General features: G+C 42.2%; 1 protein-coding gene across 3 annotated transcripts in view; it reads right to left on the reverse strand.

The window, feature by feature from the left end:
* Positions 1-10,741, reverse strand: part of COL24A1 (collagen type XXIV alpha 1 chain) — a 124,630-nt gene extending 113,889 nt beyond the window's left edge. For all 3 annotated transcript variants that reach the window (XM_051803852.1, XM_051803849.1, XM_051803840.1), the window contains exons 1-2: positions 10,573-10,741; positions 4,856-4,917 (exon numbers count right to left, since the gene is read on the reverse strand). In XM_051803852.1, coding sequence (XP_051659812.1) covers positions 4,856-4,917; positions 10,573-10,628 — 118 coding nt within the window. In that variant the 5' untranslated portion in view covers positions 10,629-10,741. The remainder of the gene's footprint in view (positions 1-4,855; positions 4,918-10,572) is intronic.
* Positions 10,742-14,637: the final 3,896 nt, after the last annotated feature.

Here is a 14,637-nt window from a genome sequence, read left to right on the forward strand (position 1 = left end):
CACAATCATGGAAATAAGGAACAAGAAGGTTGGGAGCTAAAATATGGGAAAAGGCTGAAGGAACTACATTTGCTTGGTCTTGAGGTGGGAAGGTTTGGGGGAATCTAATTAAAACCATCCATTATCTGAATTGAGGCCATAGGGAAAACAGAAAAGCTGAGGAGTAACAAGCAAAAGCTGCCATACAAGAAATTCCAGCTCCATACAAAGAAAAAGCCTTCTCTCCGCAAAAGTATTTAAGTGCTGAACCAGGGCGGCAGAGACATTGTGTGATCTCCATTCTTGGAGATTTTCAAAGCCCAACTGGATGGGACCCAACAACCTGAACTAACTTCAACATTGACTATGATCTCAGCAGGAGCTAGGAACAGATAAGTTCAAGGGCCCTCTAACCTAAATTTTCTGGTTTTTTGCACAAAGGTAAACCAAACACTAGTTTTCACAGCATTGCACAGTCGTGTACAGTATCATCTTTTTCCACCCCCAACTGGAACAATTTCAGTGAAGCATTTATACCAAAAATTACTTGTAGTATCTAATAGTTCCACTGAGCAAATAAGCCTGACAGGCAGACACTGTCACTTTCTATAGCATTTAGCTGAGGGTATTTTTACTATGGATGTTGTGCCTATATAAAGTAAACGAAGCTATTAAATGGCACAACAAAAATTTGGAATAAACAAGAAAAGTTAAGGATTCTCTACCATATTAAGAGAAGAGAGCAACTGAAACAAATGGATGTTTACTCCTTCAGCGGAAAAAAAGTCTCCTTTCCCAGTTTCCCTTTCTCTGTTTAGTGAATGTATTCATAGCAAATTTTAAGAATAGACAGATGTTGGCTTAGTTTCAGTGATAAATTATGAAAAGTGCCTGAGATTTCCTTGAGAGTAGTTTATAAATTGGAAACAAAAGTATCAACCTGAATGCACTGTACATCTTGAAAATTAATTACACACCTTGTAGTGTTTCTAGTCATGTTTGAGATTCACAGATGGGCCAAGATTATCCTGGAGAGTAGCCAGTGCAGACGGAGGTATGGAGAAAGCACATCTTTGCAGAAAGTCATGTGCGCGCCAATTTCTCAAGATGTTTTGCCTCAGAGCAATTAATTTACTATGGCTGCATTTTTATCTGTCAGACTGATACCAGAGGTCAGGTTACAGTAGAGCTTTGAAGCACGATGCATCTGCTAATGAACCACCACACTTTCCCAGGACCTCGGCCCTGCCTGGTCTGCCTGTAGTTCTGGAGGAGAAAACTGTCCTTGCATTGCTCTTGTAAAGGGAAGTTAGGAAGAAATACAGGTCCTGTGCTCTGGGCAATGCAATCTCACACATGCAAATAATCCCCCAGTCTGAACACACTGCTCCAGGACTTCTGTGCACTGACTGGGCCAGCCGACTGCACAGAGGAGAACAGCAGTTCTCCTCTTAAGGTTGTGCCTAAATATCACATCTTAACCTGAATTATTTGGCAAGTACTTGTATTTTTAAAAATTGTTAATGATATATTTGTATTTAAAAATAACAATGCATGTGATATGTCCAAAATATTATAAATTGATGTATAAAATAAAAACCTTAAACTGTCTTAAAATAGTCAGTTTAAAATTACATTCAAGCCTATCACTACTAATCTCAAACTGCAAGCAAAATTGTCAAATTTTTGGCTCTTCTGATTTGAAAACAGCACATAGTTTACAAGTTATCAAATAAAGGAAAATCATCAGAGAGCATAATGAGGAATAAGACATTCTCCATGTTCACAGAAATATATTTGCAGGACAATGACAGGTCCTGAGAGAGCTAAACACAAAGAAATGTTACATGAAAAATGACATTAAAGAAGTAAGTATAAACTAATTATTCCTCGCTGACTTGCTGCCTGTTAACCCACTGTCAAGCCAAAAGGCTGTTCCAAATTTTTTTGGCCAGTCATTTAATTTCTGATCCAACGTGTATTTTTATTTTATTTTAAGGCTTTCAGAAGCTCTTGGCAGCATACAGGATTTTGGGAGCAGGCGATCCTCATTTTTCCTCCCAGCATGACAACTACTATTTTCTTTACCTATCAGTTGTCAGATTTCTTTGTTTACCCATGCCTGCAAAACATCTGTCTTCACTTACTGTTTACTCAACTCATTAGTCCCCCAAATCGTAACAGCTCAGATTCTTGAAGGGAAAGTTGTTTTAGGTTTTTGGTATCCAGTGCTTTCCCCTTCCACTTCCTAGGAGGACTTTAGAAATTCACAGCCTTACTGCATCACAAAGGGAAGGAAAATCTAACATGAGCTTTGGTAAAAAACCTTCTGACTCTCTTGTGGCACAAAGAAAGTCCCACAAAAGAACTGGGGAGGAATGAGGGTATTTGCTATTTGATTTTTTTCGCACCCATATTTCGTTCAGTCTCTTTTGTTCATTTCCCACACTCCTCCATACTTATGACTACTCTGAAGGCAGGAGCTCTGAGATGCTTTCTCTGTTTCAGCAATCCTAATATACACATTACTCCCAAGGGACATTCATCAGTCAGCTCCATTAGAACTGAGAGTAGTCGCAGGTTGTCCATTTTCTAAGTGATGATGCATTTGCAATTGGGTAAATTAAGATACTTGGCTGCAACCAGTGCTCTCCTGGACACTAGGTCGAGTGGCTGTCATAGGAAAGCTAATGAGATACATGGATTCCACATGTCCTTCAGCCACACTCAAAGTACAATTCCTAAAGACTGAGACTGTATCTTTACGTATATTTCACTGAACACAATTAATAGCAGCCTACCAAACTGAACAAGGCATAATTTCTCATGTAAAGCACCAGGCTGTCTCTTCAGCTCAGGAGAGGAGTGTGCATTAGCTAGCATCTTTGTATTTGGCAGAACACTCTTTTTTTCTAAATATAACTGCCAAGAAAGTTTAAAAACCAAAGCGTTAACGTGTTCCTAATGAACAGACAATCCTGATCCTGGACAAACACTAAGCACTGCAAGTGCAATAGTGCTAGCTCTGCAGCTTATAAATGGAGACTGAAGGATATACTTGAGCTGCTCTTTTTTCTTTTTTTTTTTTGTGGGGGGGAAGGTTTCCTCAGTCTGCTGTTCTCTGAGTTGCTTTTTGCAACCTCTTTTGCACATCATGCAAATATAGTGCAAGAGGGGCCAAATTTACCCATGGGCAGCAAGTTGCATCAAGGTTCAATGCATCATTTTTATCCCAAGCAAGGACTCAAAGAAAATGAAGTCATATATGGCATGTGGCACTTGTGTACTGGAATTTCCATTCAGTAAGGCTTCTCCTGTGGCTATCTAGAAATGCTACTGAATAACAATAACAACAACAAAATAACAAAAAAATAAGGTTCCTTTCTCTGATGGTGACAAAATAAAATATAATTCCATATAATCATGTTGACACTGGAAGTTTTACCCCATTTCTGCAAAGCCCTGTGCATGGAGGTATTCTGAGCCAAGAGGCAAGTAATCCTTGGACTGCACCCACTTGCTTGTGTCGCTGTGCCCCCAGTCCTGTAGCCTTCACAGTTCTTGCCTGAAGTTTTGATAGAAAAACTATTCTCAGGCTGAGGCACATGACAAGTGAGAGAAACAGTTTATTTCTTTGCAGAGGAGGAGGGTGGGTTGGAAGCATGAAGACGCTCAAACCATCCCTGCATTCCTGCCTCTGGCATCCCTCACCTGCTCCCAATGCACCGGGAAACTGCAAACTGCCTCCCTAAAACAGTCTCTTTCCTTTCCATCCCTGCAGGCCTGGAGCAGGTCAGGCCACACACATCTAATGGCACTGCCCCTCCTCTGATGAGAACTTGGCTCAGCTATCAGAAAAATCTGGGAAAATCCCACCATCACAAAAGCGTATGGTCTCCATTTAGCCACATGTGAAAAATCAACAACCAATATTACCAGGCAAAAAACAGGCAACTAATGGAAGGCATACCTACAAAGACAACTGGGGGAAAAAGCAAAACAAAAAACCACAACTGAAAGGAAACACAAGTTTCGCCAATATCTGGGAATGAGGAGCTGGAAAAAGGCATTGGTGAGAATAACGGTGGGAGGCTGCTGAGATATCCCAAAGGGCTCTAACAAAACATTATCAGGAATGAGTCTTGTCTTAACCACACAACTCAGCTGTTTGTATTCAGACGAGTATTTGTAGTTAACACATCAGCCAAGGATGACCTATTTCTTGCTTCACCTGTACAGTGAAGGAACATGGCAGAGAACTGATGCTGCCACTCTCATGGCAAATAAGCCATGACTACATGGCATGTTAGCCTCTACCACTTCAACATGCTATTATTCCCAGAGCAAACTGCACATCTGGTGCTGTTATAACAGTTGGCAGATTAAAAAAGAAACTAAAAACAAGGCAACCTTTTTTCCTCACTAACATCTGCATCTGAATGCAAAGCCAAATGAATACCAAATTTCACATTTTTTTAATGATGCCAGCCTAGACCAAGCCTTTATTATATGCAGTGGTTTGCCTGCAGTCTTAAGTGCAAAGGTAACTCAGTCATAGCTTGCCACCCCCAAGGACACCCACTTGCAGTGAAGACACAATCAAAGCCTTTTCACTGTACAAGGCTTCTTTTTTATGAAGAGCTTGCTTAAATATGTAAGCAATTTCATAGACAGAAAATCTGAGTAATTTTCAAAAGGTCATCTTTTCTAAACTGGTTACTTTAAACTTTTGCTCTCATTATGCTGTAGCTGATATTTTCTTTAAGTCATGTGAGTTAAGGAACTGAACCTAAGGTCACTGGTAACAACAGTCATTTACTCTTTTCATCTAGTAACATATTATACAAATGTCCTGTTATAAACAAAGCATTCTCACCTTGTTTGGGTACTTGTGCAATACCCACAGCTATACATGTTGCAATAAAAAGGAGAGCTTTCCTAAAAGAGAAAGAAGGAAAGAAAAAAAAACACGTGAGAAAACATCTACAGTTTCAGAAATCCAATGAATTAGAAGCTTGATTCAACATCCAAAGTCCATGACAGGATATCACTGACTTCAGCAAGTCCTGAATCAAAGTCATCACATTGTACAACTTATATAGTACATATATTTTTATACTGGCTTTTATTAATAAAGTGACTGCATCTGCTTTATATTTTCTTGCAGCAGCTTTCAAATATGGATGCTGCTTTGTAGTAAATTTCTTCCTGGAAAGAAAATGTTAATGTAAAGAAACCATAAAATAAATGACAAGTTAATGCCTATAGAGATCATTAAATACTTTTGACTTGCTATCAATCTTTTCACTATATCACATCATATTCCCATAAATGAAAATATTATGTCATGCTTTTTTCTTGTATTATAAAATTTTATGATGCTCTAAGAAGGACATGCTCTTGACAGAATAAAAAAAATCCCATCACATGTCAACTTAAAACTCCATGCTCAGATATAAAAATACAGAACTGATAGGTAGCATAGGCTCACTGTCCTGGTTTAGGCTGGGATAGAGTTAATTTTCTCCTTAGTAACTGGTAGAGTGCTGTGGTTTGGATTTCGTGTGAGAATAATGTTGATAGCACACTGATGTTTCAGTTGTTTCAACAAATATGTATAAGGTTGATATAGATTATGTGCTCAAAATTTGCTTTAAAATTGTTGAATGTTGTACAAAGAGCATATTTTTTCCATGATCAGAAACAGACTGTCTGCTGTTTCTTATCCATTATCTTATTAGCCAGATTAACATCCAATCACACTCTTATCAGTGACTGAATCTTTTAATAAATGAGAAATATATTTTCTGTTAATGTTGCATATCCAGGCACAGATGTATGTAACAATTATAGTAGCCTATATCTACTTCTGAGGAGAAATATTTCAAAAAATCAGAAATATAGTTCTGACACTAACAACTCATGCTCAAGCTGCAGTTCAATCCTCTTGCTTATTAAGGTATGTAACATCACTGACTTTTCATAACATTAAGTGCTAGAGTGACTAAAAGTGTTTGCTGGACCAAGTCAGAGAATATTTGAGTATCTGGAATGAAGATATTTTGAAAGTAACAGTTGCAACTGAACACCTGTAATTTCATGTGATGTAACTTTGGCAGGGCAGGAAGAAAACCTTACCACTTCATACAGGACCTTATGGAGGGAGACAAGGTCCTTCATGGATGTACATGTACACACGCATATATAGAGAAGTATTTAGTGAAATGTCTTACTATTCCTTCCATGGGTTTGCAATTCAAACGTTCCAGAAACATCCAAGTGCATGAAAACCACAGAGCAAAAACCTGGTTTTACCAAGTGGATGTGCATATTGTGAGAGCTTAAATTTTGGCCATCAGAATGAATAATTTAAGGAACATTAAGACACAATAGTCATCACTGCCACTGGAAAACTGCAGATACATCATGTCTTTTAGAAGAAAATGCACAGAACGTATAGGATACTCAAAAATATGCATCAGTGCTTCAGCTCTTATTATGGAAGTGGAGAAGGGCGGAAACTACACCTTACAAATCCCAACATGCCTGTAAAGACATGTTTTTTAATTAACCACCACTCCAGACCCTAGCTATTCCTCCCTTCAAGCTTTCTCCTGCTACAGCCACAAAATGTCTACTGGAGCAGTTCTGCCACTCCTACAAAAGACCTAACATTGACTTGTCCAAATAGCACATCAGCTACAGAACACTCACTTCAGTTTTTTCACTTCTAAAGACCAGAATTCAAATTCATAGTTTCTGCATCACACGATGCATCATCTTTTGATCTAATGAGAAGCTCAGTGACAGGAGATAGCTGTGTCAGAAAGACAGCCCATGCATTGCACCATATCAGCTAAAACTTAGGACAACTCTCTATTTGACTTTTAAAGGTGCAAAATGGATTTACAATTAAAAATCTCATAAGACATTTTAGCTACCTCCAAAATAAGAGTGCTCAAAGAACCCCAGAGCCCAGAATTCAAAGATGACTCCTCTTAACATTACAATAGCTTATTCCACAACATTACAATAGCCTATTCCACACACACACACAAGCTGTGTGTGTCAGGTATCTGCCTCTCTCATGTCCCAGCAAACAACGTAGGAAAGCAAGAAATTCCAAAATGCTCCCAGGGCTGCAAATTAAACAGATGTAATTGGATATACAGGAACATTTAGTGAGACGTAAAGACACATGTCTGCCTCTCCAGTGCTCTCCAGCTAATGTCAAGAACAAATGAGTGAACAACTAAGAGAAAAACAGGGACCAGAGACAACCACAGGGCTGGAGGTCCTCTAATACATGGGAAAAGATAGTCTTTCTATCTTTTTTCACAAGTAAAACCTTTTGTAAATGAAACCATGCACAACCTAAAGTGAAGTTGTACAAGTGAACCCTCCAGGGTTGAAAATGAAACAATGAAATTCTGTCTTTTTGAGAGAAACCATTTGTGCAACTCTCTCTTCTTGATCAAGACCACTACTCTTTACATTTGCAGATTTTAAGCTGCAGAGTAGTCAGTTGTCAGCCTCCACTCTCACACCAGCATAGCCACTAAGACCTCAGGCTCCCTGCTGCTAACATGAATGTGGCTTGATCCATCATTTGCCACAGCTCCAAGGAACTTAGCCCTTGTGTTGGCTGAACCCACAGATCTTGGGGAGACTTGCCCTGTTGGGACACAACAATAGAAAAAACACAAAAGCATGTAGCAAGGAGGACTCCAGTTGACTCAAATGCTGGCTGTTTTTCCCCCACTTAAACATCACACATGAAGCTGTTCCAATACACCTTGTCTATGTCCTGTCCTAAAGCCTGGGTATCTCTAGAGCTTCCTCCCTTTCGCCTATTTTTTAATCCTCTTTATTTTACATGCAAGCACAGGCTGAGGGCTACTATAAATCTTTTGCAGGAAGGCACTATCAAATGTGGTTGATCTATTCTACCACTTAAAACTGACTTTATCTTTCTGATGATCTTTGACATCTTGTGGCTGTTTGCCTCTTCCTACAGAGTGGACAGCAACTATCCATGGTGGTTTTTTGCATTGGGGTGACAGATGGATGAGGAAACTAATAAGCTTCAAAGCAAGTTTGGCAAACAATGATGCAAAATTCCATCCTCTGAAGACTATTCAGTAGCATACAGAGCTCAGGTTTGGTCAGTGCACAGCATCACCCTCTTTGTTCCAGCCTAATTTCCTAAATATCCAGTTTAAAGGAAGAAATACTGCTGGTACAGAAGACAGGAAAACCTGTTCCCAATGTAACTGCCACAGATGCATTCAACCCTGTGCTCATCAATGATGATGGTTTAAATATCAGCACTTGCCCCATCTGCATTGTTTCACCGGATGTCCTCTGGGGACTGCTGAGGAGAATGGCCCAGTTTGGGTTCATCTAACCAGAGAAGAACTTTGGGAAAGGTCATAGCACCTTCTAGACAGAGATGACCTGGGCTTCTCAAAGACCTCAAGCTGTTATAAATCTTACCTTTCAAGATGTGAAAAGAAAAATAACTTTCTTTGCTACTATAATGAGATGAGGCACTGGGTCCAGTGCTCCTTCTCAAATTTTAGAAGATCCACTATCGACATGGCTTGAGGGGACCCAACAGCCTCTCCAGGGTGACAGTCACATGCCCTCTGGGTACAGATGGCACCATGCAACTAGCCAGCAAAGGGGGAAGCTCCTGTACCCTTAGCCAAAGGTCACCATTTGAATGAATGGAAAATGGTAAAAATACAAGATAAGGCGAGAGGTAGAGGAGCAGCGACCTAAGAAGAGTTGTACAACAGGGTTGTACAAGTTCAGAGAAAGGAAACTCCCTGACTGGTGGCCCAGACAGTCTCCCAACAGCATCTGGCTTAAAATGAGAAACTGCCACATCCAAAAGAACAGTCAACTCTGTTAGTATTTTTAAAAGGAAAAAAATTAATGAAAATGACATAATTTTAGAACCATTTTATGAGTAAATCTGTGATTTCTTACATTAGATTTCTTCTGTAGATAGTGTACACCATTTTCATCTGTATTAATGCAAAAGTATGCAACTCAAATTCCCACTCATGAAACACTCTTCTTTCATAGGGTTTGTCTCTGTATATTTTGTAGATCATTCCTCAAATGTTCTACAACTCAGTGCTTGCAAGAAACAAGGGTGACAAGGCTGTTCATGTTTTAAAATTAAATATTCTGTCAATAAACTTGGTGAGAGATTTAGAAGTTATGCAGCTGTTTTATTTGTTTAACCTGCAGAGAAACCCCTATACAGGCCTGACCTAATGGCATTTCAACCAAAAGGTGGTCAGGGTTGCAAGGGATTTACTGGTTTGACATATACTAAGGAAACCTGATCTTTTGCAAAGAATTCTGGCTTCTTAATACAGGCAATCAACCAGATTGCTTTCTCTCTAGACCAGTAAATTAGGTAAACAATATAAAAGTATATAGATATATATTCTTATCTCAGATTTTTAACCTGAGTAAACTGCATCTCTGCTACTGTCTGTCTTTCCTGTAATGCAATTTATGTTTCTCCATCAGTAACACCCATTTACAGTTATCAAATAAAACCATTTTTTAAATTGCATTCAGTCAATTCCTGAATAAGTCCTCCAAACACATCCATTAAACACACAGTTCTCCTGGGAAGGCCACCTTCAGGCAGCCACGTAACTGCTCACAAGCATTCTAATGCACCGAGTTACACACCAGGCACGTTTTGGCAGCATAATCCTCCCTATAACACAAAACAAATCCTTCTGTCCCGCTTGGAGAACTCAGTAAACTTAGTTTAAGACACAGCCAGAACAAAATTAGTGCGTTACGAAGACAGACACATAATGGTAACCTCTCTAATATTACGACTACCATAAATTCACAGTCATCTTGCCTAGGCTGCTTTTAGGCAAACTGTAGAGAGAGGAGCTCTACTTTGAACCACAGATGAGGATGCATTAGAATTACTTCAGCCTCTTGTAGAAGTGCATAAACACAAAGCACCTCATCTGGCTATCTCTATTATTAAGAGAGTAACCTCAGCTCTTCAACCTAAATTCTGCATGTTTTGGTTGTTTGCTGTGTTTTAAGAGCTAGGTACCAAAAGGGCGCAGGAGCTTCCCGGTTCCTTGTGGGCACTGCGGCCACCGGGATCCTCGTTCCCCCTCGGGGATCAGGGGTGCGCTGGCTCGCGGGTCGGGCTGTCTCCACTCCCCGGGGACCCCAGAGCCAGGCTGCCTGGTGTGGGCTCGGGGGGAGAAGGACGACACCAGGGTGCTGGACAGGATGGGGCACATCCAGGACGTCATGGGAGAGTGCGGAGGGGAGAGACGCACAGCCAGCGGCACAGACGGTGCCCGTGCGAGGAGTCAGCACCCCGCCGGTCCGCCGGGGGCACTGGGGACCCCGTGGGGTTACAGCTGGCGTTCGGAAGGTAGGGCTGAGGACACAACCCGTCGGGGTCACCGTCCGCTGCCCCCGGAGGGGAGCTGAGCAGCAGCCCCCATGCCCTGCCCGCCCCACGGCAGGGTGGCGGTGCGGTGCGATGCGCCCCGTCGCCGCCGTCACGCCTCCCCGGCTCCCGCTTACGTTTGTGCCGCGGGAGAGATGCGTCCTCGCCTTGTCCTCTCGGCTCCCAAATGCATTTGTATGCATTTGCCCGGGCAGCGGAGATCCGAGGGAAAGCCGAGCGCCGCGCCGCCGCAGGGTCAGCTCCTGCCCACGAAACCCCGGCGGCCCCGAGGTCTCCGCCAAGCTCCGCGCAAGCCCGGGGGCGGCCCGGCCCGCGTACGGCCCGCGGGGGCGGGCGCGGCGGTGGGGGGGGCGCCGGGGGCCGGGCGGCGGGGGCGCCCCGCGGCTGCCCGCGGAGTCCGGCGGCGGAGCGGCGCTGCACCGCCTGCCCCGGCGGAGCTCCTGCCCGCCGCGGTGTTGAATTTCAGCGCTGGCTGCCTGGCGATTACATCAGCACACGCGGCCCCCGGGGCGGGCCGGGCCCCGGCCCTGCATGGTGCTCGCTGCCCCGCGCCGCTCCCCCCGGCGCCGACCCGCACCGGGACCCGGACCCGCATGCGGGAGAGGAGGCGGACCCGCACCCGCCGCCGGCAATGCCGAGCCAAGCACAGCCGGGCCCAGGTGCGAGCGGCCCGAGCGGCAGCGCTGGGACAGGTGATGCCTTTTAATGCACCCGGAGGGTGAGAGGAGCCTTCGGCTGCCGATGGGCTCCAGCTGGGGAGACTCGGCAGGAAGCTGCGAGTTAAATTAAAATATGGGGACCGGCGTGGGGGAGAGGATGAAACGATATAAAGAGGGAAAGCTGAGCGCGCTGGAGGGTTTGTATCTCGCGTATAATTGGAGTTGGGTCCAGAAACATCCTTAACGATGTTTGAAGAGGAGATGTAATTTAGTAGCATTAAAATGCCAAAAGAAATACCATTCACTGTCTTCCTAGAGAGGCAAAGGTCTTTCTAGCTTTAATTTCCAGTTTTCTTACCTTGTCCCTGTAACACAGCCTATTGTAACTTTATCCTGTAAGACATCTTTATGCAAACTGTCATTAGAAACAAAGGAGGTAGAGTTAAGCAATAGTGCAGGTTGCAGTACACACTGTACAGCAAACCTGTGGTCAAATCCTGCAGCCTTACTTTGGCAAAACTTCCATGAACCTCAGCAGAAATCTGATGTGAGTTAGGGTTATGGTACTTGGCTCTTACTGGGTGCTACAAGAACAAAGATTTCACATCAGACATGCAGCAAATACCTTCTAGTTGTAGGTAAGTTCGAGAAAAATGTCATGAAATAAAACCAAACATATTCCCAAAGAGCAGAACATAAAAGAACTGAGAAGACATGAGGAAATGCTCTAAAAGACAGGAGTTCTGTATTGTTGTCACTGAGGATGCTCCAGTCAGCTGAAAAATACTTTTCTGGGTGATCCAGGTAGCTGGGAACTGTCAAAAAGATGGAGGGGAAAACGGTGAGAGAACTAAGAGCAAACCTAAGCTGCTGAATTTTGCTGGGGATAAGAAACCAAAGTTATAGGGAAAAAAAATATTCTCAGGCAATGCAACAGGATGTTTGATTTCACATTCAAATTAATTTTCAATACCTTGAATCCTCATTGGCTGCAGGATTTCCTATTTACTTCACTTTTTAAAAGCCAAAGGTAAAAGCTGACAACATTTTGCTTTCCTGTCTAAGTACCTTACATTAAACAAACAGACAGCAAATTGTAAAAATGTGCATTTCACTGAAGAGAACATGGTACCTGCCCAGGGAGATATTGGACACTACTGCAATAAAGTATTTGTCAGCCTTCTGTTTTAAATCACACTTGAATGGCTTCCAACAAGGGAAGTATTGTATTTCATTTAGGTTTTGTTTATTAGCATTAAGATGAAGTAACACATGTACATTACTGACTGAGTTTGGTGCTAGTCCCTGAAATCTATCAATCTCTTAAATAAGATGTCTAGTATGCAGTAGAAAAATAGTTGTTTTCTTAACCCTTTAGCATCAGTATTAGGGATATTATGGAGAGAATTTTGCCCTGAGAGTGACCCTGGGTAAACCCTGTCCTTGTTTCATTGCACGTTGACAAGTACAGAAGCCAACCTGCAACACATGGTGAGATGGGCTGCGGACATTACATGCAGAAGTCTCCCTTTCCAGCAGCATTTGCACTGCAGAAGGCACAATTTGAGATTTTTGCTAGCTGCACATAAAGAGTGTAAATAAAGCTTTGCTGACTCTGATTATGCAGTTACTTAAAATATCTTAAGTTTAAAAATTAGCATTGGTTGCTCAGTTTTCTATATTCAAAACTACAAAATTAAGTTAATGAAGTAGGACTCTTGACTCCTTATTGGCACTTTGTTCCTTATGACCTTATTACAGCCCTTGCTGGGGTTGAACACAGCCTTTAGGCTGTGCTCATGGAAGGAGCCCAGGGGGCTGGTCAGGCCACAGGGAGGCACAGGCCAGGAGGAGGGTTACCTGGGCCCTTCCATTTCCTCACTGCACACAGCTCACGTGTTTCAAAGTCATATGTACACAAACGGGTTGGGAATGTGCAAGGGATGCTCCTTCTTCCCTTCCCCGTGTCTCTCCACCTGGAAACTCTTGCACTTGTTTTTGTTGAGAAGAGACTGTTACTCGGCAGCTCAGTTGCTTTCCTTCCGTATTAGCACCCTTCAACAGCTCCTAACAGAAGAAATTAGCACCATCTAATGCAGATGAAGAAAGCAAACGAAAAAGCAAAAGGAAATGAAATTACTTCCCTGATGTCAGGCAGTGATTGTGTGTCACTGCTGTTAACAGTCTAGCAGTCCCCAACTTGCTACCCATCACCTGGTGTTTAAGATCAATTCCATATCTCTTCTAAGCTTCATGGCAAAAATCAGTATCAATTCTATTCTTACACTTGCTTTTTCCAACTGTTCTTACAGTCCAATAAGAAAACTGACTATGTTTAAAGCTATCAGATTACTTGAGTTTATTTCCAGAGCTATATATAGCAGTGTGTATACTTACACACACATAAGACATGGTCAAGCTCCAAACCTATTAGCACTTATTGCAACACAGTGATGCTGGAGTTTCATTTCCTATGGCAAATGTCCCAAGATCCCATCTTTTCACGTCTGCTGTCTCCTGCTTGTCCACAGCCTATCCCCGATTCCTTGTCTTTCCGAGTAAACTCGGGGATTACTGAAATAAAAATTTAATTCTTTTGAGACATCACTTCTTGTCTTTCTGATAAGATTACAAGCTTTTCTTCTGTTTGTTTACTCCTTTTCCAGCAGCTTTTTCCTCCTTTCATGATCTGACTTGCTCATCTGTCACTCCAGATTACTGCTGCTGAGTTCCAGCCGTGCTTTGGGGCACAAAACAGGAGCTACTCTTAAACAGTGTAAGAGATGAGGAAAATGGTTTCTATCTGTAATTTGCCTTCCAGAAAATGTACAAGAGAGAGCAAAGGTTAGTATATTGCCAGAGCCTAAAAATAAAAAGAAAAAAAAGGAATTTGAAGGAAAATGTGTGAAATGGGAATGCGAGGACTGAGTGTTGGAGCCTGAACCTTATCCCTCTGCAACTGGGAGGAGCTTTGACTTTGACTTCAGTAGGAGCAGAATGGGACCCACACAAGTTTCCTGGTACTGTCCCAGAATTAGGAATTTTTGGCAGAAGGTCCATGCTGCTATTGAGTTCCCTTTGGAGAACCAATTTTCTCTGCACACCACAGTATATGGTGTTAGGCTACATACCAAAACTGCTGAAACCTAGTTCAGCAAAATCATTTAAAATTCTCTGTGGCAGCCAAAAAAAAAAAGTGTAACACATTGCTCTGGTTAAAGAAAGTTACCAAGCTATCAAATGTGATTAAGAAATACAAGATATGGAAAGGATTACAGCATGTCTTTGACAATAATCAGCTAAAATTGAAGAAAGGGGGACTTCAGATCTGAAACGATTAGACATGCATATTCATTGTAGAAAATGAAAAAAATTGTAATGACCAGCATTTGTCTTCTCTCTCTAGGTATGCCTGTTACGTTCTGGCAGTTTTCAATATGCCAAAAGTCTGGAAATACCTTTAAAGACCACAGATGATGACTATTTGGATTAATCCTATCCCTTCTAATTTTCAACTAGGAA

The sequence above is a fragment of the Manacus candei genome, unplaced genomic scaffold (genome assembly GCF_025592945.1).
Source record: "Manacus candei isolate 608988 ecotype Guabito, Panama unplaced genomic scaffold, ASM2559294v1 h1tg000005l, whole genome shotgun sequence".
NCBI lineage: Eukaryota > Metazoa > Chordata > Aves > Passeriformes > Pipridae > Manacus > Manacus candei.